At 41.0% G+C, this 26241-nt stretch overlaps 1 protein-coding gene across 2 annotated transcripts in view; it reads right to left on the reverse strand.

Moving 5' to 3' along the window:
* Positions 1 to 6686: 6686 nt before the first annotated feature.
* Positions 6687 to 26241, reverse strand: part of LOC107399569 (KANTR integral membrane protein) — a 36076-nt gene continuing 16521 nt past the window's right edge. The window contains exons 3-5 of one of the 2 annotated variants that reach the window (XR_006068040.2): positions 26181 to 26210; positions 24806 to 24926; positions 6687 to 11050 (exon numbers count right to left, since the gene is read on the reverse strand). Coding sequence is in view for 1 of the 2 variants with exons in the window: in XM_076562853.1 (XP_076418968.1) it covers positions 10018 to 10248 (231 nt within the window). In the remaining variant the exon portion in view is untranslated. The remainder of the gene's footprint in view (positions 11051 to 24805; positions 24927 to 26180; positions 26211 to 26241) is intronic. The other variant, XM_076562853.1, reaches the window with a different exon arrangement.

The raw sequence follows: 26241 nt of genomic DNA on the forward strand, positions 1-26241 counted from the left end.
ACACTGACTACACTGATATATTAAACCAAGCCCATAGTTTGCATTAAGAGTTTGCTCTTGCCGGGCGGTGGTGGTGGAGGTGGTGGTGGTGGTGGTGGTGGTGGTGGTGGTGGTGGTGGTGGTGGTGGTGGTGGTGGTGGTGGTGCACACCTTTAATCCCAGCACTGGGGAGGCAGAAGCAGGAGGATCTCTCGAGTTCCAGGACAACCAGGGCTACACAGAGAAGCCCTGTCTCATCCCTACCCTACCCCACCCCAGGAGTTTGCTCTTGATGAAGTCCATTCAAAACTACATTAATATATTCGCCATTATAGTATTGTACAGAGTGATTCCATTGTCCTAAAAGTTCTCTGTGTTCCACCAACCATCTCTCCTTTCCCCCAAATCGTTGACCAATCCTTTCACCTTCTATCTTTTTACTGTCCTCATAGTTCTTTTCCAGAACATCATTATTTAGAACTTGGTATGTAAAAATAAAAAAGAATTTAGTATGTAGTCTCTTAAGACTGATGTCACTTAGCAATATGCATTGAAAATTGCTCCATATCTCTTTGGATAGCTTGTTTCTTTTTTATTAAAAACTAATACTCTCTTGGCTGGCTATAATTTCTTTATCCACTTATCTACTGAAGAAGGATTTCATTTGCTTCCAAGTTTGCTTACTTTCGTGTCATTGCTACTACATAGTACCCAAAGGGGAGTTAGCACTTGCTCCGTATCCCAGATTGGCCCCAAAACTCTTTCTCACCAGTTGGACTCCCAGAGCTCCACCTGGGGCCTGGCCATGGATCTCTGCATCTGCTTCCATCAGTCATTGGATGAATGTTCTATCATGACAGTTAGGGTGTTCGGTCATCCGATCACCAGAGTAGGTCAGCTCAGGCACCCTCTCAACCATTGCCAGTAGTCTATAGTGGAAATATCTGGGAGGAGGGGTCTGGACCTGCCTCAACTGAATCTACCAGGCTGGGCTGAATCCCCAGGGGAGACCTTACCTTGGAGGAGGTAGGAATGGGGGGTAGATTAGGGGGGGAAGGCTGGGGATGGGAGGAGGGAGGACAGGGGAATTCATGGCTGATATGTAAAATTAAATTCATTATAGAATAAAAATATTTATATAAAAAAATAACAAACTCTTTCTCCATTTCCTGAGTGCTAGAATTAAAGGTATATGCCATCAGGCCCAAATTTGAACAATTATGAGTAAGGCTGCTGTAAACATCTGGGTGCAGATTTTCCTGTGGATCTAAATTTTGAATTCACAAGTTAATGATCATTAAATGAAATTGCCGGAATGTACAGTAAGAGGATGTTTCTTTTGGGGGCATTTTCCCAAAATGATGGTGCTGTTTTATAGTCCTACCAGCAATAGATAACCTAAGTTCTGGTTGTGCCACATCTCCAGCATTTGGCATAAGCATTTGGATTTCAGTTATTTCAGTAAGTACACAGTGGTATGTCATTGTTATCTTAATTTACATTTCACTGATGGTATATGTGGTTATGCAGAGCATCTTTAAAAATGTTTATTTTAAACTTTGTTATCTAAAAGTTGCAAATAGTAATGATGATGATGATGATGATGATGATGATAAAGCGATTACACTCTGACAATAACCAGATCCAAAGACTACAGAACTCAATGAAGTTCTATACAGGCAGAGTAGCCATTTGAAATGGAAGCTGTGGAACTTCACATCGGATTTTATACTTTCACTATCAAATATATTTTTATGCAGCTATCCACCACCAAATCAAAAAAAAATTCATGACAGAACTAGAAAAACAGTTAACTTTCTATCCTCTTTCATAACTCATGTCCATTACCTGCATTCAGTCCTTCCTCATCTCCTAATATGTCGTATTTTTGCTTTCTTCTCTACATGTTTTTCATATACTTTAAAAAAGATTTTATTTTTATTATCTGTTTGTTTTAAACAGGGTCTCACTATTTAGCTTGGATAGCCTGGGACTTGCTGTGTAGACTAGATCTGCCTATCTCTGCCTCCCTAATACTGGGATTAAAGGTGTGTACCACCACATCCGGTGACTTTTTTTTTTCTTTTTTTTTTTTTTTTGGTTTTTCGAGACAGGGTTTCTCTGTGTAGCTTTGCGCCTTTCCTGGAGCTCACTTGGTAGCCCAGGCTGGCCTCGAACTCACAGAGATCCGCCTGCCTCTGCCTCCCGAGTGCTGGGATTAAAGTCGTGCGCCACCACCGCCAGGCCGGTGACTTTTTTACACACACACACACACACACACACACACACACACACACACACACACACACACACACGTATGTCTGTGTGGGTTTGTGAATGTAGCTACAGGTATGTGGAGGTCAGGAAAGGGCCTCAGATCCCCTGGAGCTGGAGTTACAGGCAGTTCTGAGCCACCTGAAGTGTGTGGGAACCAAACTGAGGTTCTCTGAGATGCCTTGGAGGAGAAAGTTGCTTACCATTAAACCTGAGGACATGAATTCAATTCCAGGGACTCACATGGCAGAAGGAGAGAGAACCAGTTCCTGCAAGTTTTCCTCTGACCTTCATCCACGACACACATTCACACACACACCAACTGTAATAATAAAATATTTTAATTATTTAAAAAAGTATGTGGGGCTAGAGAGATGGCTCAGCAGTTAAGACCAGGAGCTTTGAATGAAAGTTGACTTGTCAAATCTGTGTGTCTCTAAATATCATTTTCTTTGTTTCTTTTTTTGTTTTGTTTGCTTGGTTTTACAAGACAGGGTTTCTCCCTGACTGACCAGGAACTTGCTCTGTAGATCAGGCTGGCCTCCAACTCACAGAGGTCCTCCTGCCTCTGCCTCCCGAGTGCTGGGATTAAAGGCGTGCGGTGCCCTTGTTTCACTTTGCAAACACAGGTAGTTGGTTACAGAAGGGACACGGTTGGTGTGATGAAGTGAAGAATCCCAGGGGAGGACAGACAAGTCTCTGGTTCATCAAGTTCAGCTCCCTAAAACTGTATAAGAGCTCCTTCTAGGGAAATTCAGAGTGTGAAGTGAGTCCAGGGAACTACATCCATGGCTGAGCCAAGCTGGGCCACCAGCAGGACTGGTGTGGGGGACAGAAGCTGGGTTTTGGGTAACTGTGTGTTTGGTGAGGAACAGGCTCACCAAACACACAGGAGAGGAATTGGTTCTCTCGCCTTCTGCCATGTGAGTCCCTGGAATTGAATTCATGTCCTCAGGTTTAATGGTAAGCAACTTTCTCCTCCAAGGCATCTCAGAGAACCTCAGTTTGGTTCCCACACACACTTCAGGTGGCTGATTTTGTCATCTTCCTTCGACTAGCTTTCACCCTTAGGAGACTGCTCGGGGTGACTATTGTGGGACAAAGGCCTCCCTACACCTAATCCTGCTGCATCACTGGAGGGAGGGTGGGCCAGAGCTGCAGCTGCACATGGCCGAGACTAACTGTGTACCTGGTGATTCTGGTTTCAGGCTAACACAGTTTGGTCTGTCCCCTCCTGTTGAAGGACAGAGACTAGGGGCTGGAGAGGTGGCTCAGTGGTTCAGTGTTAGAGTGCTTGCTTAGCATGTATGGGATTCTCAGTTTGATCCTCAGAAGCACAAAGCAAATAATAAATAATAGGGCTGGTGAGATGGCTCATCAGCCAGCCACACAAGCCTGACTTCCATGCCCAGAAGCCACAGGGGAGAACTAAGTCCTGAAAGTTGGCCTCTGGCTAAGTAAAGAGGAGGGCTCAAGGGGGGACACATGGATCTAGGGGAAACAACAGATTTTGCAGGTAGACTGGGGACATGTGGGAATGGGAATAGGAGGGATCAGGCAGAAGTGGGGGATGGAGGGAGAGAGTACTGGGAGAGACGCCTGGAATTGGGGGACAGTGTGTGTGTGGGGGAGGATGTGGAAACCTAGTGCAGTGGAAACTCTCTGGAATCTATGAGGGTTACCCTAGTGAAGACTCCTAGTAATGGGGGATATAGAGCCTGAACCAGCCATCTTGTGTAACCAGCCAAGGCTTCCAATGGTGAGACTGGGATATCAACCTAGTCACAAAACCACTGGGGTAATGGTGGCCAACCAATGATCTGAGACCCATGCCACAAGAGGGAGCCCATGCCTGACACTGCCTAGATGGCCAGGCAGGAACCAGAGGCTGGATAGCCCAGAGACCTAGGATAGAAACAAACATGACTAGCCAAAAAAAAAAAAAAAAAAATGAAATGATCCCTAATGATATTCTGCTATACTCATAGATTGGTGCCTAGCCAAGTTGTCATTAGAGAGGCTTCATCCAGCAACTGATGGGAGCAGATGCAGAGATCCACAGCCAAACATTAGAAGGAGCTCAGGGAACCTTGTGGAAGAGAGAGAGGAAGGACTGTAGGAGCTAGGAGCCAGAAGGGTCAAGGACACCATGGGAACACAGCCCACGGAATCAACTAAGCAGGGTTCTTAAGGGCTCACATAGACTGAAGCAACAATCATGGAGCCTGTTTGGATCTGAGCTAGGTCCTCTGCATGTATATTATGGTTGTTAGCTTGGTGTTCTTACGGGACTCCTAACAGTGGGAGTAGGGGTATCTCTGACTCTTTTGCCTGCTCTTGGGACTCTTTCCTCCTATTAAGAGTTGCCTTGTCCAGCCTTGATATGAGGGTTTGTGTCACCAGGGGTATGAACCCTAATATTTGAGGACAAGATGGAAAGGCTAACTCAATTCCCTAAAGAATTTATATTCCATGGCTAGTGTCAGGAGTCAAAAAAGATTTAGTTCCACACATGGAACCAGGAGAGAGTGTAACCTCCAGGATTGTCACAGCCCCAGGGTGGGTCTAAGGATGCCTATCACATAAACTCCAAGGTCTTAGACATTAGAGCTGATATAGACAAACTCACAGTTACATCAGGCAAACTTGCCATTAACTTTTTAATAATTATCACATTAGCATGTCAGAGGAGACAACTATTCATATATAAATTTCAGTATGTACCAAAGTGTACTAGCATGCTTTCATAGAAAGAGCTGGTGAAGGGTCAGTGTAGTGAGTCAGTTGGCATACTGTACTGTTTTCTAGCTATGTATCATTGCACGTAATGTGTCCTTTGCCTGAATCACATCCTTCTCCCTCTTATTAACCAACTAGAACACTCCTATTCATCATTAAAGTTTCAGTCCATATGCCACCTCTTTCAAGAAACCCCCTTGGTCTCCTGAGCTGGGCTAAATATTCTGTAGCAATTCTTGGTCTACTGTTACCATACTATTTACCCTGAAATTAGGGTTATATCTTAATTATGTCATTCATCTCAATGCTGTCAGTTTGGAGCAGGTGGCTTAAAATGTCAAACTTTGTACAACTATTCATCTAATTAGATGGTTAAACCCAGTGTGCTGATGATTAATGAAATGATATGATACTAGCCTGGAGAGGGTAGTCTCTAATGGCATGCCACATAGCTGTGTATATTAGCATTTTGATAAAGTTAGTGGTGACAAAAGTGTGTGTGTGGGGGATAAAGGTTGGTGGCTTTTAGACAACAGTATTAGTATCCAAAGTCATGCACATGCAGAAACACTGGAGCCAGCCTAGTACCCAAGGGGGTCAGGAGAAAAGTCAGGACTAAAACCTCATAGTCTGCTGCTACTTTGACATAGGGAAGGGGAATCCTTTCAATCTGAAAATTGCCTTCTGTGGTGTTTACCTGGAGAATGGTACTTACTATGTACCAGACACTGTACATTATCCCCTCCTCTCAAGTACCACCGATAAAGTCTAATGGGAGTGATCTGCTTGACCTGAGAACCAAGAAACAGTTCCTCACAAGGCAAGAAAAGGGAAGATGCTACCTAGCTGAGAGAGCCGGGGCTTTGTTTGCCCGTTACCAAGTAACAGGAGGGTCTGACAACTGTGGTGGTAATCTACTTGTACTGAATTATTATTTTGATTGTATGTTAATAAATAAAGTTGTCTGGGGGTCAGAGCTATTAGAGCCATAGCAAGAGTGTGGCGGTGGTGGCACACGCCTTTAATCCCATAGATATCTGTGTGTTCAGGGTCAGAGCTATTAGAGCCATAGCAAGAGTGTGGCGGTGGTGGCACACGCCTTTAATCCCATAAGATCTCTGTGTGTTCAGGGATATAGCCAGCATTGGAGACATATGCCTTTAAGACCTAGGGGGCTGTACATTCAGACAGTGACGAGGCAGTCATGTGTTTGGGTTTACAACCAATGAGAAGGCAGAACAACATACTATAAAAAAACGAACCGACAGGAAGTAGGTCTCTTTTCACGAAGCTGGGACAGCAGGAGGAAGAGTGAGATTTTAACTCGGAGCTCTGACCTCTCGGCTTTCTCTTTTACATTGTTTCTGTGTTTCTTATTTAATAAGACGGTTGGTTACATCTATAGACAACAGAAGTCTGAGGGCTGGTTAAAAAGGAGCCAGTCAGTCCTGCTTTCAGGAGCAGACAACATAGACTCCGTCACAAAGAACACAGGGCTTTGCATGAGCCTGCCATTTGTGAACCTGCTACTCCAGATAATCCAGGAGTTGTCCTCCATGTGTCTTTTTACCCAGCACCTTTGGAAATGATGGCATTTATGCTCCCTAGTGTGCCAATAAAGGCCTGACCTTACTTCTCTGAGGATTTCTGTCTATGTTTTTCATATTAAATAATAAACTCAGTCATTCATTCACTTTATTCCACAAATATTTTATTGACTGTTCACTGACTATTATTACACACTGTTCTTGACACTGGGAATACAGCAGTAAACAACACAGAAATCTCTGCTTTGAGGAGCTTACAGTCTATTTGGTAGACACAAACACTAACCACAATGAATAAATATAAAATATATCAAGTAGTGATCAGTGCTTTGTAGAGGACATATCATAAAATAGGATAAGACATGGCATGGAGAGTAATAGGGCCATTTTATATATGTTGATTAGGAAATACTTCTCTAGGGAGGTAACATTTGAACATAATGGAAATACTTGCCCAAGTCATCAAATGATTTGGGAGGAAGGATGTTTGTTCCAGGTAGTGAAAACAGCAAATACAAAGGTCCTGAATGGAAGGTCCCTAGCATGCTTGAGGAATAGGAGGCAGGCCAGTATAGCTAGAGAGGAGTGAGATGGATAGCAATGAATCAGGGAGGCGAAGGGCAATAGATTGCGTAGGAACATGTGGGCCATGGAGATGACTCTGGCTTTTGTACTGAGGGAACTGGGTGTCATGGGAGAATTGTGAGCAGAATAGAGGCCTGATCTGATTTGGATTTCACAAATAATTTCTAAGAAGAATTTTTAATTCTTGTAGAATTACTGAGAATTAGTAACGGTGCTACAATACTAGGAAAAGAACACAAATGACTAGAATGCTGGCTTTTAGGAAAACAAAAAGGTATGCAATAAAGACGGTATCATCAGTGTGCTGTGTAGTTCAGATGTGAACAATATTTATAATGTCACACTCACACAAAAAGCAAGCACTGAGCCGGGCGGTGGTGGTGCATGCCTTTAATCCCAGCACTCAGGAGGCAGAGCCAGGCAGATCTCTGTAAGTTTGAGGCTAGCCTGGGCTACAGAGTGAATTCCAGGAAAGGCACCAAAAACTATACAGAGAAACCCTGTCTTGAAAAAAAAAAAAAAAAAAAAAAAACCACAAAACAACAAAAAAGCCAGTACTGATTTAAAAAAAAAAAAAAACATACTTAAAGAAATAGATGTGATCACAAAGATGAACAAGAAACAAGAGACTTACCTGGGGATAGCTAGACAGATTAGAAAGCAGATGAATCTTTTACAAAGGAAAAGATAATTTTTGAAATAAAAAGCACAATGGAAAAAGGAAAAGGCAGATTAAACATAACTGAAAAGAGAATAAACTAAAACATATACCCAGTGAAATTCCCCAAATGAAGTACAAGGAGTTAAAATAGCAAAGAGTTGTTATGAGTTATGAAAAACATAATTAGGAGGTACAAAATACAAGTAACTGGATTCTGAGAAAAAAAAAACAACAAACAGAAAGAATCTAATCTAATAGAGTTTTCCAGAAATGATAAAAAACATGCTTCTACTAAGCCATGAAACACATTTCAAAAGTAGAATAAAAAAGAAACAAGTCTAAACATGTTAGAATGAAACCACAGTACTCCCTGAACATCCCCCTCAGAAAACAAATGAAACCAAACCACAATTAGACTGATAGTGTACTTTTTAAAGGCAACAAGGCATACGTCTCACAGTCAAAGAGAACAGATACATGTATTTTAAAGGTTGCGCAAACTCTTCTAAGGATAAAGATAAAGCTTTTTACACACAGCAAAGAGTTCAATACCAAGAGATCTGAACTAAAAGGATAAACACTGTATTCACAATGAAAGAAAATGATGCCATTAAGGGGGTCTGAGATGCAATAATGTATGCATGTAAATCAGAACAAATACTGCTAGTCTACATAAAATAATACTGATAATATATAATCATGAGATTACAAAAAACCAAGGAATAAATACTGACAATATATAATTATGAGGTTACAAAAGAAACAAGGAATAAATATGGATAATATATAATCATGAGATTACAAAAAAACAAGGAATACATTTTACGAACAAAATCAAGTGGTCAGGAGAGGAATGACTAAAATCACTAGTTTTTAAGCTTCTCACACTCTTCAAGATACACTGAAAATAGTGTTTAAGCTTTGTAAGCTAAACACACATGCCAGAATATCAAAGAATAGAAAAATAAATCCTAACAGGAAGGGAAAAAACTTAAAACTAAAAAAGCAGGTGAGAAAAGAGAAAATTAAACATACAAAAAGTAGTGGAAAACCAAAATAACAAAGTGATGGTAGAAACATGTCCAAACATCCTGCAGCAAATGTAAACTAAACTTGCCAATTTTTAAAGGCAGAGGTCATTAGATAAGTGTTTTTTGAGACAGGGTCTCACTGGATAGCCCTGGCTGGCCTGAAACACACTATGTAGACCAGGCTGGCCTCAAATGCACAGAGATCTACCTGCCCCTGCCTCCCAAGTGCTGGGATTAAAGGCGTGCGCCACCACGCCCAGCTTTAGATTAGATTTTTACAAAATGTCCAGCCATATGCTGTTTTCAAGAAATATAATTAAAACACAAAGGTGTAAAAAATTCTTAAAAGTAAAAAGATAGAAAATTATGCCACAAAACCCTAACAAGAAGAAAAGCTTGTGCTGTTACATTAATACAAGATAATCTAGCAGAATTCTTCTATTGTCAGAAATAGAGAGAGGGATATTACACATTTACCAGAAATATAGCAATTCTTAATTTATGTTAAAAAAGGAAACTATAAGAAGAAAACAGATAACTCCAGTGTCAGAGTTTGTTTTAAAAACTATTGGTAGATCATAACAAAAACAATCAGTTTAGTTAAATACAACTTGAATAAGATAGTTGCTAATAGACACAGATAGATCTCTATATTCAATAATTAGAGGACACATTCTTATAGAGCACATAGGAAACATTAATAATTATCAATCATGTACTAAGCAATAGAACAAGTCTCAATAAATTTCAGTTCACATAGACCACATCATCTGAACATAATTAAGATAGATTTCAGTAATAGAACAAACTTAAAAATCCCCCAAACATTTGGGAACTAAAAACATACTTCTGTATAATTCATGAGTCAAAGAAGTAATGATAATCGATTCACTGAAGTTCTGGGAACTGAACAACAATGAAGTAACTACCACATATGATCACGTAGGCAAGTAGCATTAGCAGGACATTTGTAGCTTTTAAATATATAAATTAGAAAACAAGAAAGGCTGAGAGCTAGGCTCAGTGCCTCATGCCTGTAATCCCTGCACCGGGGAGGCTAGGGAGGAAATTAGCATGAATTTGAGGTTAGCCTGGGCTATAGAGTGAGACCCTGTCTCAAAGAAAAACAAACACCCAAACCAAGCAAACAGAAAAAGAAAAAGGACTGAAAATGAATGAGCTCAACATACAGTTTAAGAAATCAGAAAAACAACAGCAGAATAAATCCAAAAAATGTGGAAGGAAGGAGGTCAAAAAAGATAAGAGCAGAAATTAAAGAAATAGAGAACAAAGACACAATAGAGAGGAGTAACAGAGCCAAAAGTTGGTTCTTTGTAAAGACTAGTAAAATAGACAAACCTCTGGTGAGATTGATCAAGAAAAAAAGGGAGAAGGCACAAATAACCAGTATTAGCAATGAGAAAGGAGACATCGCTACAGGTTATACAGAGCAGAGACTTTAAAAACGGAACTTTAGGCCAGTGGATTTGGAAACAGACAAAATGGAGGAGCAATTCCTAAGAAACTATATCTAAAACTATATCCAAAGGAGACAAAAATAAATTCTCAGCAGCACTATAACTATTAAAGGGAGTGAAGCAATATTTAAAACTCTTCTCGCCAAAAGGATACAAATGAAAATACAAATAGTTCACAGCGGTTTGCAGCTGGGATGTGGATTAGATAGGTGAAAAGCTACTGACCTCTGCAGCCCTAGAGGTGTCTGGGTAGGACTCAAGGCAGTGAAGAGTATGAAGAGCCCCTTTTCCTAGTGGAGCCTTCTCTGGAGGGAACCCTAGAGGGTGGCCCTTAGTGACGTGGGGCCTGACAACTCTCTCTGTAGTCCCTGTTGGTGGTGAGCACAGATTCCAGATGCAGTACTCAGTGACTGCTCTGTGGTCAAGGTGCTAAGCAAGGCCAGTAAGGTGCTCTGCCATCTGCACAGCCTCTTCAGGAGCCAGCTTCTGTTGTCTTCTGCTCATTGAGGACAAAGGGCCTGTGGAGCAGTCGGAGGAGTCTGTGTTCCAGTTGCCAGGAAACACCAAGCACAGCCCAAGTTGTAAGTGGTTGGGATGGGGTTGGGTGCAGGGAGGCCAAGCAGGGGCTTCTGGAGGGTGTAGCTCCAGGCGGAAACCCTGAAACTCTGTCTTCATGAATATCAGCTACTCCTGATGAGCCCTTTTAATGATGTCCAAGCTAGCTGCAGGGTGATGGTTCTAATAATGGTGGATGTTCTGCAAATAAGAGCTTCATCATTATTTTGAAATAGCTAATAAAAAAGAGATGAAATGGATTTGAAATCTACTCACATCATCATAGAAATTCCAACAATATATTTATCAGTGAAACAAAAAAAAAAAAACACCTTACATTATTATTATTTTAGCTGTTAAACGTCTTTGAACAATTTAAGAACTGGTTTTATATATTTTATCACCTACTCATATTACAAGTTTTTGTTGGTGGTGAGTGACTGTTAAGAATTTGATAGACCCAGCACTGGGGAGGCCGAGCCAGGCAGATCTCTGTGAGTTTGAGGCCAGCCTAGGCTACACAGTGAGTTCCAGGAAAGGTGCAAAGCTACACAGAGAAACCCCGTCTCGAAGAAAAAAAAAAAAAGAATTTGATAATTTGATAGACACATTATGACAAAGTCTTGGTTAGGATTTGTGTATACCCATTTCAAATATAAAATGTTACATAAAAAATATGTGGTGAAAGCACATTTCAAAATTCTCATTTAAAACATTGAAAAGAGGAGCAGGAGAGATGGTTTAGCTGTTAAGAATACTTGCTGCTCTTGCAGAGGACCAGTACCTAGACAACAGCTATAAACTGGAACTCTAGTTCTAGAGCATTCCAACAAACACCCTTAGTACCCTCTGCAGGCACTAAGTATGTACATGGTGCACAGACATACTTATTAATTAATCATTTTTTATTTTATGTTCATTAGTGTTTTATATGTATATGCTTAGTGCCTGCAGAGGCCAGAAAAGGGAGCTGGATCCCCTGAAACTGGAGCTACAGGTGGTTGTGAGCCACCATGTGGTTGCTAGGAATTGAACCAGAATCCTCTGGAAGAACAACAGTGCTCTTAACCACTGAACCATTGCTCCAGTCACCATGTATAAATCTTTAAAAAAATAATGTGGCTGGGTGGTGCTGGCGCACGTCTATAATCCCAGTGCTCGGGAGGCAGAGGCAGGTGAATCTCTGTGAGTTCGAGGCCAGCCTGGTCTATAAAGTGAATTCCAAGAAAGGCACAAAACTACACAGAGAAACCCTGTCTCAGACTATTGGAGACAAAATATAGTCATTCTAAGAAACAGAAAATGTATTTGATAAAAAAAAAAAAAAGTCCAACACTCTTTCATGGTTTAAAACAAAAACTTCTTAGTATAGAGAAATAAGATAAAATTTCTTAACCTGATGAAACCTGTAGAAACCTGATGAGAAATATTGTTCTAAATAAGGAAAACTTAATGTTATTTCCTTGAAAATACACGATTGAGGAGAAATGCCCCTTTAACGTTTCTATTCAAAATTGTACTAGATGTCCTGGACATCTCATTAAAACAAGAAAATAGATTAAAGGCACAAAAACTGAATAGGGAAAAAAAAAACCCATTTCATTATTTATAGTTGACAAAGTTGTCAATACAGAAAACACAAAAGATGAGACGACATCTTAAAGGGAACCAGGTGTTTGGGGAGAAATGGCTGATTGAAGGACTGCCTTGGAAAATAACAAGATGACTCTGGAGTATCTTGTAGAACCAGAAAGCAATGAAGTCCTTAAAAACCAAGAATGAGGGACTTGAAAGATGGGTTCAGTGGTTAAAAATGCTTACTGCTTTTGCAAAGGACTCAAATTCAGATCCCAACACCTCTATCAGGCGGCTCACAACAGCCTGGGACTCCAGCTCCAGGGAATCTAGCACCCTATATTCTGGCCTCCATTGACACCTCTGTACTTGTGGTATACATGCACACAGACACACAGACACACATATAAGTGTAAATAGCCAGTAAGAATGAGAACATGCCAAAGGGACACAGGAGCCCATTTGAAAGTGTTGCCAGGGGGCAAAGGTGAAACAATTTAAGCATCAAACCAAAAAACAGAGTATTAATTTATCGAAATTATCCCATTTTTTCCCGGAGGGAAAAGAATCTATGTACACCATGCTTTTTTGTCCGTTTACTTTATTCCTCTGAGATTGAATTCTATCTACACAGCTTTATTTCTATTCTTATAAATTGCTCCTCTGTCCCTCCTCTTCCTGTCCTCTCATAGCTCTAACTAAACTCTTCTGCTGTGGATCTCATCTTCGTCCTCCATTCCTCCATTTCCCATCTTTCCTTCCTCTCCTACTCTCTTGACCCGATTCAAATCCACCTACAATCTTGCAAAAACTTTTCCTTCCTGCCTTCTCCTTGGGCCACGCTATCCTAACTCCTGCTTTCTCCTCAGGCTGAGCTGTATCCACCCCCTCCCCCACCCCGTCAGGAATTCTTCCCCAGTCTTCACTTGCACCTGGCTATGCAAAAATTCCTTTTGTTCTCAGTCATTAGCTCGGCAATGCCTCTAGGCCCGAGGGAAAGGGATGGTCTGAGCTTCATTTGCACAAGAAACAAAGCTATGCATCTACAGACCCACCTGTCTCCTACGCCAGGAGGGCAGGTGTTGTCTCTGTAAGAGTGTTACCTAGTTCGGATCAGCAGGAGGTCTGAGAATCTTATTCTGTTTACCGTATGTGGCCTAGGAGTATGATGGTATAAGAAATTAATAATAGGAGGATTCCTTGATCTTTCTAGGTATAGCTTTATCATATGCAACTGAATCTTTATTTCATATTCTTGAGGCCTGCAGTGTGGATTTATAACTCAAATTATTAAAGAAATATGCATAAGCTCATATAGATGTAAACAAGTAACAGAATAATAAAAGATAAGACATACATCATTACAGAATTCCAAAAAACACATACATAAATATACCCTCTTCTAGGGGCTGGAGCTCAATTGTTCCCCCTCTCCTTGAGAGGGGATTAAATTCCTCCAAAGAACAGAATATTAAAAGTGAAAAAGAAGAATTAAATTATATTGTAAAATAAAATAAAATAAAATTTTAAAAAAAGTGAAAAAGAATCAGCAACTTTCCCATGGAGAAACACAGCAAATACTACTTTAACCAAAGGATTATAGTTCACATCATCAGGGATGCCATGTAGATACCATGTACTCCTTGATATGTATGATGAGAAGAACATTTAAATTCTGTGGCATTCTTTCTAAAAAGAAGCTCAGTCTAGTTATGATAAAAACTTCAGACAGCTCTAAATTGAGGAGCATTCTATAGTATTCAAAACCATTAATGTCATAAAAATAAGGACCAACAGATCAGGGTTATCCAAGAGATTCCCCAAACAATGTAGGCTATTATTGCAATTGCCCTTGGTTGCCTCCCAGAGGTTGAAGTTAAATCGCTATTGCTAAAGACACCTATGCTTTGGACATAGGATCTGTGTGATCTGAGCTGGATCTGACCTGAAAGCCACCTTCCTAAGAACTAGCTTCCTTTAGGACTGGAAGGTACTGTGCAAGCTTCCAAGGGAGGGAAGCAATCAATAGTTCTATCCAGCTGTGATGTCTATGAACCACAACACTGACAGCATGACAAGATATCCCTAAAAGTGCGATGGTGGCATTCATTATCTTGGTGGTAACCAACAGCTGTCTAATTGGACTTAAGGCCCGAAATCATGCCCAATACTGAAAACTTACCCAACTTTCTGGAGCCACTGAGGCCATGGATCTTACAAGAAAACCTTCCACCACCACTTTACCAAACCAGCATAATTCCTACCTGCATTCTAAATACTTATCCTTATACCCACAGGTAAGTATAGCTCTCACACCTCATCAAAGAAACTTCTCTTTGCAACAAATGGAGGGTATTGCAGAAAACCACAACTGGTCAAAATACAAAATGCAAAAAGAAAAAAAAAAAAACCCAAACCCCAAAAAACTGATCATGGAGTGCCCAGCCCCAATAGATACATCTACAACACAACTTGTGTATCTAGGGGTCAGGGAACATCATGGCAGAAAGATTCCAAGAGCCAAAGGACCAAGAAATCTGCTGAGATGGTGTCACCTAGAAATCATACAGAGGTTTTACCCAGGAAGTCTCATTAACATGGCTGCCTAAATAAGACCTGAACAAGTACAACACCAATAGACATGTTAACATGGAAGGGGGAAATCATACAGGGCCCCATCCCTAAATAAAGAACTACAATGACTAAGAAATCCTGAGAGCTGGAGAATACGTCTTCCCCAGGAATGAGCCCCCTAATTGATTATCCGATACCAACTGGTCAGCCTTGAAATCATTTACATACAAGTAATAAATACTAAACAGACTGAACAAATTCTCTTTGTGTACTTATGCATATACATATCTATATAAGTAACAATAACAAAGAAAAGGAGGCCATGAACTTGAGAGGGAGCAATGGTGGGAGAAACATGGGAGGAGTTAACAGGGATGTACTGATGTTGCTTTCTTAGTTTTAAAAAATATACCACAGTCAGGTATAGGAAGTTCCTATAGGAACTCTCTGCTTACTAACTTAACTTTCCTGTACAACTGGAATTACTACAAAACGTAAAGTGTAGACATGTAGAATGTAGTGACGCATACCTATAAATTCCAGTACTTGGAAGGCTGGGGCAAGTGGATCACAGTTTGGGGTTAACTTGGGCTTTATAGCAAATTCCGGGACAACTTGGATTGTATAGTAAGACTTTCTCCAAAAAAAATGATAACAGCAGCAGCAGCAGCAGCAACAATAATAGTTTATAGAGTGAGTGATTATACTATCAATCAAAATCCATTTCATTTTTATATACCTAGGAAATTGATAAAAACATACTAAATGAAAATATCTCTTGGGTTGGAAGAATAGCTAGGTAGTAAAGCATGCATGAGGTTTTGGATTTAATACCTAATACCACGAGAATAAAAATTCCACCTATTACAGCATACAAATCCACAAAATATGAAGGGGTATATCTCATACAATATACAGAAGGCTTTATATAAAAAATCCGAACATATATACAACCATACCACCCTGACTGAACAGGCTGATCTTGTGTGATGTCAGAAGCAAAGCAGGACTGGACTTGGTTAGTACTTGCATGGGAAACTACCTGGGAATAATACTGGGGGTTGTAGGCTTAATGCAATTCTTTTAAAAAATCATAACACTCAGACAAAAAGACATGCAAGAATGTATTTAAAATAAAAGAACATACCAAATTTATAGTTAAGAAAACTCAACTTCATAAGCATCAATTTATCTTCAAACTGATTTATATAATCACTGCAATTCCCAAAACCTTATAAAACATAACAAGTGGATTTTGAAGTATATTTAAAATTAAAAAAAAAAAAAGAATATCTAAAGAAGGTTGGGCATGGTTGTATGCATCTTTAATTCCAACACTTGGGAGAGGCAGGTGGATTTCTGTGAGTTTGAGGCTAGCCTGGTCTACAGAGTGAGTTTCAGACCAATCAGGGCTACATGGTGAGTCTGTCTCAAATAAAAAGAAAAATAAAAATAAAGTAAGAAGAATATCTGGGCAAAACAATCTAGGAAGATTAATTTTGCTTTATTAAATAATATTTACCAGGAAACTGAAATAATTTAGGGAGTGTGATAGTGGTTCAGGGACAAAAGGTTAATCAACAGCAAAGATTCTATAATCAGACCTATGCAGATAATGTGACTAATATTGTTAATTTTACTAGATTAAGTAATACTTAGTCCAGAACATTAGTGAGGTACATCTCTTGGTTGTGGTTACGAGGGTGACTCCAGAGATGTTTAACTAAGAAGGGAAGACTCATCCTGAATGTGAGTGGCACTGCCCATGGGCTGGGGTCCAGACTAATTAAAAAGGGAAAAAGAAGCCAGCAGAATGCTGACATTTCCCTTTTTTTGTTTGTTTCCTGAGCCACCCGGATATGAGCAAACAGCCTCTAGCTACCAGGATGGAGTGCATCCCCAACCTGTGACCTTAAGTTGCTTATTGCCATGTATTTGAGCACAGCAATGAGAAAGTAACCAAACTAGGAGCTTTGATGTATGACAGAAGTGGTGTTAGGTTATCCATGTGGAAAATGATGAAATTAGCTCCCTACCTTATACCACATCAAAAAACCAATTCCACTTAGATTAAATACAAAAGGCAAACTTTTTATTAGAAAAAAAAATATATGTATAATCATGGTCCAAGGAACTCTAGAAAACTGACGGCTACAACAGAGAAAAGACTGATTCATTCAACTCCTTTAAGAAAAGAATTTCTGGGTCTGAGGATAGAGTATTTGCCTAGCACTGTAGAGGTTACAGAGCTCTGGCTTCGCTCCTCAGCATCACAGGGGAAAAAAATCTGCTCATGGAAAGAAACAATAAAGCAAAAAGCCACAAATGGAGAGAGTATGTTGGCTAGTTTTATGTCAACTTGGCACAGGCTAGAGTCATTTGAGAGATGGGACCCTTGATTGAGAAAATGTCTCCATAAGCTTAGGCTACAGGCAAGTCTCTAGGGCATTTTCTTAATGTGTGATTTATTGGGGAGAGCGTAGCCACTATGAGTGGTGTCACCCCTGGGCTGGTGGTCCTGGGTTCTATAAGAATACAGGCTGAGAAAGCCAGGGGAAGCAAGCCAGTAAGCAGCACTCCTCCATGAACTCTGTATCAGCTCCTGCCTCCAGGTTCCTGCCCTGACTTCCTTTAGTGATGGACAGCAATGTTGAAGTGTAAGCCAAATAAACCCTTTCCTCTCCAACTTGCTTTTGGTCATGGTGTTTCACTGCAGCAATAGTAACCCTAACCAAGACAGAGAGAAAAGATTTGACATACACAACCCGACATATTATGAGAATCCAAAACAAAAAAATTCCTACAAGTCAACAAAAATTATTTTAAAGATTCAAACATGATCAATAACCAGGAAAAGATAATCAACTATATTGATAACTAGGATGCTGAGTCTATATTAAAATATCATTTACGCCAGGTGGTGGCACATGCCTTTAATCCCAGCACTTGGGAGGCAGAGCCAGGTGGATCTCTGTGAGTTCGAGGCCAGCCTGGTCTACAGAGCAAGATCCAGAACAGGCACCAAAACTACACGGAGAAACTCTGTCTCGAAAAACAAAAACAAAAACTATCTATCTATCTATCTATCTATCTATCTATCTATCTATCTATCTATCTATCTATCATCTATCTATCTATCTGTATATCTATCTATATATATATATCAGGGCTGTAGAGTTGGCTCAGTGGTTAAGAGCACTGGCAGCTCTTCCAGAGGTCCTGAGTTTAATTCCCAGCAACCACGCGGTGGCTCACAGTCTTCTATAAAGGGATCTGATGCCCTCTTCTGGCACGCAGGTGCACATGCAGATAGAGCACCATATACATAAAATAAATATTAATAAATTAAATTATTAATACTAAATTATTCTTAAAAAAGAATGTTTTTAAAAAAATATATAATATATATTTATCATTTTACACTATACTGACAAAATTGGTGGGATTATATCAAGTAGATGAGGTTATAGATCAACAGAATCTTTCATTCATTGCGAAAGAGCATAACTTGTATTATCTTTTAGAATATGGTTTGATAGACTCCTGTGACGCTAAACTTTCATATATCTTATTAGCTAGCAACTCCATTCCTAGGTATGTACTTATACCTAGGTGTATGGGAAGCAGAGACATGCACAAGAACGAAAGCAGTGCTGTTCATAAGAGCAAAAAGCTGCAAAGGACCCAAATGTCCATCAACAGAAACATGGATTATTTGTTTTATGATCACCTGAAATGCTATACATCATTGATAATGAACTACAACCACATGCAGCAAAAGATGTGACCCTCAGGAACATAATAGTGATGAAAAACTAAGTTACAGAAAACTATACACAATATTGTTCTGTAGCTATTTCCTCTGAATTGAAACATTCTCTGGAAGGGAGAAGGCAGATGTTTAAGATTCAAGATGCAAAAGAGATTTCCAAGGCCCAGCAAGTTCACAAGATCTCTTAGCAAGTTTATAAAAGCAGTAAGAAATTAATGGGGAGTTGAGACTCTCAGTGGGGGCTTCATATAGAACAGGCTGAGAGCCCTAGGGATGCAGCTTTTGTGAGTTATCATCCATGCTGGCGTGGGCATTTCAGGAAGGCAGCTTGTTTTCTATCTCCCATGCTCCTATAAGTAACTCTAATACACTCATTGGTTCATGTGATGGTTAATATGTCAACTTGACAGGATCTAGAATATTAAAGAACAAGCCTTCGGGAATGTCTGTGAGGGATTATCTAGATTAACTGGGGTGGAAAGCTTCACCCAAAATGTGTGTGGTACCATTCTATACACTGGGGTCTGAGATGGAATAAAAAGGAGAAAGCTGAGTGCATTTATTCATCACCGTTTGCTTCCCACCATGATGGACTGTCCCCTCCAACTGTGTGCCAATACAAACCCTCTGACTACTGAAGAAGAGGGGCAGAGAGATTGTAAGGAGCAGAGGTCAGGTCAAACAATGTCTTCTGGATACCACAGGACTTCTGCACTCATAAACTCACGGCAGCTGTGCTTGCCTGTGCAAGACCAAGCCAGTCAACACTCCAGCATGGGAGGAGGAAGGTTCAAGATCCCCCACATCTGATGGAGGAGCTACTGGCTTCTGGAGGAAAGGCGGTTTTCTTTAAGGATGTGGCCCCCTGGCTAGGCTGACCATATTCTAATGGCCATCCATTGGCCATTAGAATATAACTATGTGTATATGGGCAGTATAAATTGGAATCTGTGAGATATTAAAAATAGAGGACACGGAGTTGGATGGGGATGGATATGGGAAAAGAGGGGTGGTGGGTGAAAATGATTGAAATGCATTGTATGTGGGGCAGGTGTGGTTGCACACACCTTTTAATCCCAGCATGCAAGAAGCAGCAGCAGGTGGGTCTCTATGAGTTCCATCCAGGCAAGCCTGGTCTACTTGGTGAGTTACATACCAGCCAAGGCTACATGAGATCCTCTCTCAAATAAATAAATGAATGAAACCCTAAACAGATTAATCAAAATACCCTCTTTCACAAAAATCAACCTTTCTTTTTCATTGCAGCAATGTCGTAACACAGAAAACTGATAGGGAGAAGCGAGGCCAGTACCCATTCTGAGCTGGCGGCAGACTTTGGTAAGAGTCATTCGCATGGTACTGGTTTTGAAGGCATGAAAGATACAGGATTGAGGGGGTCATGGAGTCTTGCACTGTGGTTCCAGACTGCCCTGAGGCCAGACAATGTATGGATTTGAGTCGCTGAAAGGCATAAGAGGCCACTGTGTAAAGCTGTGAAGGTGAAGCCTAAATTGTAATGGAGAGCCCCAAATCCTGGAGATGGTAGGACCATGACAGGGGTACAGGCATAGAAATGAGTCATTCCAAAAGGCTATGTGTACTGCAGGAAGCAGAGATGGAGGGGTGGGGATACCCAAGACCTCATGAGTTCCAGGTGCCCAACATAGAACTACAGGAGTTTGCATTTCCATACTGAGCTTTGTTTTTACTTTAGTCCAATCACTAAATGATGCTATGCCATCATTCTTTCCTTTGGGAATGGGAGTGTTTATTCTGTGCCATTATGTACTAGAAATATGTAACTTGGTTTTTATTTTTATAGGAACTTACATCACATCTAAGAGATTGCCTTGAACCTGAGATGAGATGCAGACTAAACTTTTTTGTTTGTTTGTTTGTTTTAAGACAAGGTTTCTCTATATAGCAGTCCAGGCTGTCCTGGAACTCGCTCTGTAGAGCAGGCTGGCCTTGAACTCACAGAGATCTGCCTGCCTTTGGCTCCCAGTGCTGGGATTAAAGGCGTGTGCTACCATTGCCCAGCTAGACTTTTTAAAAGTGTTGAAACTGTTAAAGACAATGCAGACTTTGAATACATTTTGCATTGTGAGATGTCCACAACACTTTAGGGACAAGGGGTGGAAAATTAGTTTGAAAGTGATAATGTTTGGTGTCAAGTTGACAAGGGATGGAGTTGTGATGATTACTAGTCAACTTGACCAGATGGGGAGTACTGAACAGACAAGTCTGGGCAAATCTGTTCAGGATTATCTAGATTAAGATACCTGAGGTGAGAAGACCCACCCTAAACGTGGGTGGCACCATGGTAACGGGCTAGGTCCTGAAATGACATACATAGTCCTGAACTACATAAATCCAAGCTCTTGCTGCCATACCTTCCTCTCCATGATTGTGCTGGTTAGTTTGTCAACTTGATATAAACTAGAGACATCTGGCAAGAGGGAATCTCCATTGAGAAAAAGCCTCCGTAACATCAGGCTGTAGGCAAGTCTGTAGGGCATTTTCTTAACTAGTGATTAATGTGGAGGGTACACGGGAGGCAGTGTTACTCCCAGCCCTGAGTTGTATGGAAAGTAGTTTGTTGATCTCTTCATTGTGTCTAGTTGTGTTTTCTGTAATGGTCTCCATGTGTTGCAAAGAGAAGTTTCTTTGATGAGGATTGAGAGCTACACTTATCTGTGGGTAAAAAGGATAAATATTTAGAATGCAGGTAGGAATTATGCCGGTCTCGTAAAGTGGTGTAGGAGGGTCTCTTCTAAGATTCATGACCTCACTAGCCCTAGGTAGCTGGCTAGGTTTCTAGCATCAGTCATGATTTTTCTCCTGTTGAGGGGGCCTTAAGTCCAATTAGACAGCTGTTGTCTAATTACCACCAAGATATGAATACCACTATTGGCCCTTTAGGGGGTGGTTAGCAGTTTTGTGGTTCATAGGCACCACAGCTGTATAGGAGTGGTGACTGCTTCCCTCCCTTGACAGCTTGCGTAGTACTTTCTGGTACTATGGAAGCTAGACCACAGGAATGAGGCTTTCAGGTTAGATCCAACTCAAATAATCCAAGTCTTGTCTCTAAGTGTGTGGTTTTTTTTGGCAATATGAACTTATCTTCAACCTCTGAGAGGCACCTAAGGGCAACAGCAATAGTCAGTATGGTTTTTGGAGTCACTTGGACTACCCTGACCAACACGTGCAACAGAGGATTTTCATGCCTAGCATTAGGGTTTGTTAGATAGTCTATTACTCTTGTGGGGAGCACAAGTCAAAGAGGCATAACTTGTTTAGGAATATATATATATATATATATATATATATATATATCCATTCTATGGCAGTATACACACCTTTATATAATACAAACATATAATAATTTCTGAAGTTTTTTTTTTTTTTTTTTTTTTTTTTTTTGGGTTTTTCGAGACAGGGTTTCTCTGTGTAGCTTTGCGCCTTTCCTGGGACTCACTTGGTAGCCCAGGCTGGCCTCGAACTCACAGAGATCCGCCTGCCTCTGCCTCCCGAGTGCTGGGATTAAAGGCGTGCGCCACCACCGCCCGGCAATTTCTGAAGGTTTTATCAAATAACCTTGGCTTTATTTCTCTCTTCCCTTTTTTCTGTATTGACCTTACTCCCCTCCCCAATTAGAGCGCCCCCTCCCCATTTCCCATTTCGTTTCACCTATATCCTGCTCTTCCCCACATATCCCCCTTACCCCATGGTTTCTTGATAGTTTCTCAGTTTCTTTGGTTATCATACACTCATATCTGAAGATTTGGAGCTAGGAATGGCAGACAAGAGAGAATATGTGGCACTTATCTTTGTGGGTCTGGGCTACTTCACTCAATATAATTTTTTCAAGTTCCATCCATTTACCTGGAAATTTCATGATTTCATTTTTCTGGACACAATGTAGAGATCAAGGGATCACAGGGAATCCAGCCACAATGAATACATTCTCAACACAACTCCTGCAACTAAGGTTCAGGGACCATTTCCAGAGGGGGCAAAAGGATTACAGGAGCCAGAAGATCAGTAAGTCTGCTGTGAGACTTTGTCTCTTAAAAATGGCTGTCCAGCCTGGCAGTGGTGGTGCACGCCTTTAATCCCAGCACTTGGGAGGCATAGGCAGGGGGATCTCTATGAGTTCGAGGTCAGCCTGGTCTATATAGTGAGTTCCAGGTCAGCCAGGACTGTTACACAGAAAAACTCTGTCTTGACAAACAAAAACAAAAACAAAAACAAAAACAAAACAAAACAAAACAAAAATAAATGGCTGTCTAAATAAGACCTGAACAATGACAATATTAATAGACATGCTAACAGGGAAGGGGGTAAAACCTCATAGAGTCACTCCTAGACAAAAGACTACAGGGAACTAATGACTGCTGATGGAAAAAATAGCCTCTCCCAGGGATGAGCCCTCTATCTGGTTATATAATACAAAGTGGTCAGTCCTGAAATCGCGTATACACACACACACACACACACACACACACACACACACACACACACACACACAGAGACACAGCAAAAACGAACTCAGCGGGTTGTATTTAACCTATTTGTACATGTATATATATAATAACAATAAAGAAAAAGGAGCCATCAATTTGAGAGGGAGATGGGTTGCGGGAAGGGAGGGATTGCAGGGACAAAGGGAAAAGGAAGGGGGAAATAATGTAAATATATTTTAGTTTAAAATATATTAAAATTTAAAAGTTAAAAAAAAGGAAATGAGCCGGGCCGGGCGGTGGTGGCACATGCCTTTAATCCCAGCACCCGGGAGGCAGAGCCAGGCGAATCTCTGTGAGTTCGAGGCCAGCCTGGTCTCCAAAGTGAGTTCCAGGAAAGGTGCAAAGCTACACAGAGAAACCCTGTCTTGAAACCTGCCCCCTCCAAAAAAAAGAAAAAAAAAAGGAAATTAAAAAAAAAAAAAAAAAAAAAGCAGGCTGAGCAAGCTATGAAAACAAGCCATTAAGCAGCATTCCTTCATGGTCTCTGCTTCGATTTCTGCTTCCAGGTTCCTGCTTTGAGTTCTGTCCTGACTTCCCTTCATGATAAACTAGAAGCTGTAATACGAAATAAACCCTTTCCTCCCCAAGTTCTTTTGTTCATGGTGTTTCCCACAGCAATCGAAAGCAAACTAAGACAATGATCGAAAGCGAACTAAGACAATGATAGGCTCTACTCAAACTGCAAATCAAAATAAGCCCTTCCTTCCCAAAGGCTTTGTCAGGGATTTTGTCATGGCAAGGAGACAAGTGACTCCAGGTCATCAAGCTAGACTTGGGTGGAACAGTTTCTTTAGCTCACTGTCAGTGTCCTATCGGGGATGAAAAGACATTTGCTCATGTCTCTCCAAGGAAAAGGTCACACCACTATGATACTATTTTCCAAAAGTTTGCAACCAAGTCAAATAAGCAATGTATTCATTAAACAGTCCCACAAATTTGAAAAAAAAAATTCCACATGTCCAAAATAGCACAATAATGTTAAACACAAATTTAGGGGTGGCAACTTGTTTTCTGTTAGTTTGATTTTGTTTTTAAAGGCATATCCCATCGCCACCTGGCTTAATGATTTATTTTTATTTTATGTGTATTGGTGTTTTGCCTGCATGTATGTCTATGTGAGAGTGTTGGATCCCCTCCCTGGAAGTGGAGTTACAGACAGTTGTGAGCTGTCACATGGGTGCTGAGGATAGAACCCGGGTCCTCTGGAAGAGCAACCTGTTTTTAAGACAGGGTCTCACTATGTAGCCCTGGTTGGCCTGAAACTCACAGAGATCCACCCATCTCTGCCTCTCCAGTGCTGGGATTAAAGACAAGTACCACCATGCCTGGCTAGGAGTGGCGATTTTGATGGGGCAGACAGGCAGGGACAGGGGACACATGGACAGATGCTATCATTAATGCCATTCTTTCATGGAGTGCTGGATTCTTGAGTTTTCAGTAAGTTATCTTTATAATATATATTTTTCCATTTATTGAATATAATTTTAAATGTATTTTTAAAAGATTTACCTTTGGGGCTGAAGAGAAGGCTCAGTAGTTAAGAGTTCATACTCTTCTTCCAGAAGACCCCACAATTGCCTATAACTCCAGCTCCAGGGGATCCGATGTCGTCTTCTGGTCTCCACAAGCACTACTCAGAAGCACAAACCCACATCCAGAAACACATACATAAATACACAAATATTTATCTTTAGTTTTACTTATGTGTATGTGTGCATGTCTGTGAGTGTATGCCATGTGTGTACAGGTGTTCGTAGAGGCCAGAAGAAGGCACTGGACTCTGTCCTGGTTAGTTGACTCTGTCAACTTGACACAAGCTAGAGTCATTTGGGAAGAGAGAACCTCAATTGAGAAAATGCTCCCACCAGACTGGCCTATGGGTAAGCCTGTGGGGGAATTTTCTCTATTAATGACTGATGTGGGAGGGACCAGCTCCCTGTGGGCGGTGTCATCTTAGGGCTGGTGGTCCTGGGTGCTATAAGAAAATGGGCTGAGATGGGCGGTGGTGGCACTGGTGAGGCAGAGGCAGGCAGATATCTGAGTTCGAGGCCAGGATGGCCTAAAGAGCGAGTTCCAGGACAGCCAGGGCTGCTACAAGGAGAAACCCTGTCTTGAAATACTAAACAACAACAACAAAAACAAAACCCCCAAACAAACAAAAAAAGCTGAGCAAGCTATAAGTGCAAGCCAGTAAGCAGCACTCCTCCATGGCCTCTGCATCAGCTCCTGCCTCCAGGTTCCTGCCCTGACTTCCTTCAGTGGTGGAGTAAAACATGAGAATTCTAAGATGTAAAAAATCCTGTCCTCCCCAACTTGCTTTCGGTTATAGTGTTTTATCCCGGCAACAGAAACCCTGACTAAGACATAGCCCCTAGAGCTGGAGTTACTGGTGGTTGTGAGCTGCCCGATGAAGGTGCTTGGAACTGAACTCAACTCTGCAAGATCAGCAAAGGCTTTAACTACGGAGCCATCTCTTCAGTCCCCTATCTAATATACTCTACATTAACAAAAAGAATGGAAGAAGAAAGAGAAATTAAGGATGAAAATGCTTCAAAAGTTTTGCTGTCAAGGTAATTAAAGGATTAAATCATAGTTGCATAGGGACATGGTATAGGGAGTGCTCTAAATTTTTTTTTTTGAGTCAGACATGGTACAAGCCTGTAGTTCCTATTAATCAGGGCTGAGATAGGAAATCAGCAGCTTGCGGCCACCATGGCTATATTTTCAAGATTATGTTTCAAAAAGCAGAGGGCTATCTAGCCTGGAGGGATGACTTGGTTGTTTACAGTGCCCACTCCTCTTACAGAAAATCTGAGTTTGGTTCCCAGCACCTATGTTGGGTGGCTCACAACTGCTGTAACTCCAGCTCCAGGCAATATGATACCTTGTCTGGGCTCCGCAGGCACCAGTCCTCCTGAACACACACACACAACACAGAGACACAC

The sequence above is a fragment of the Peromyscus maniculatus genome, chromosome X (genome assembly GCF_049852395.1).
Source record: "Peromyscus maniculatus bairdii isolate BWxNUB_F1_BW_parent chromosome X, HU_Pman_BW_mat_3.1, whole genome shotgun sequence".
NCBI lineage: Eukaryota > Metazoa > Chordata > Mammalia > Rodentia > Cricetidae > Peromyscus > Peromyscus maniculatus.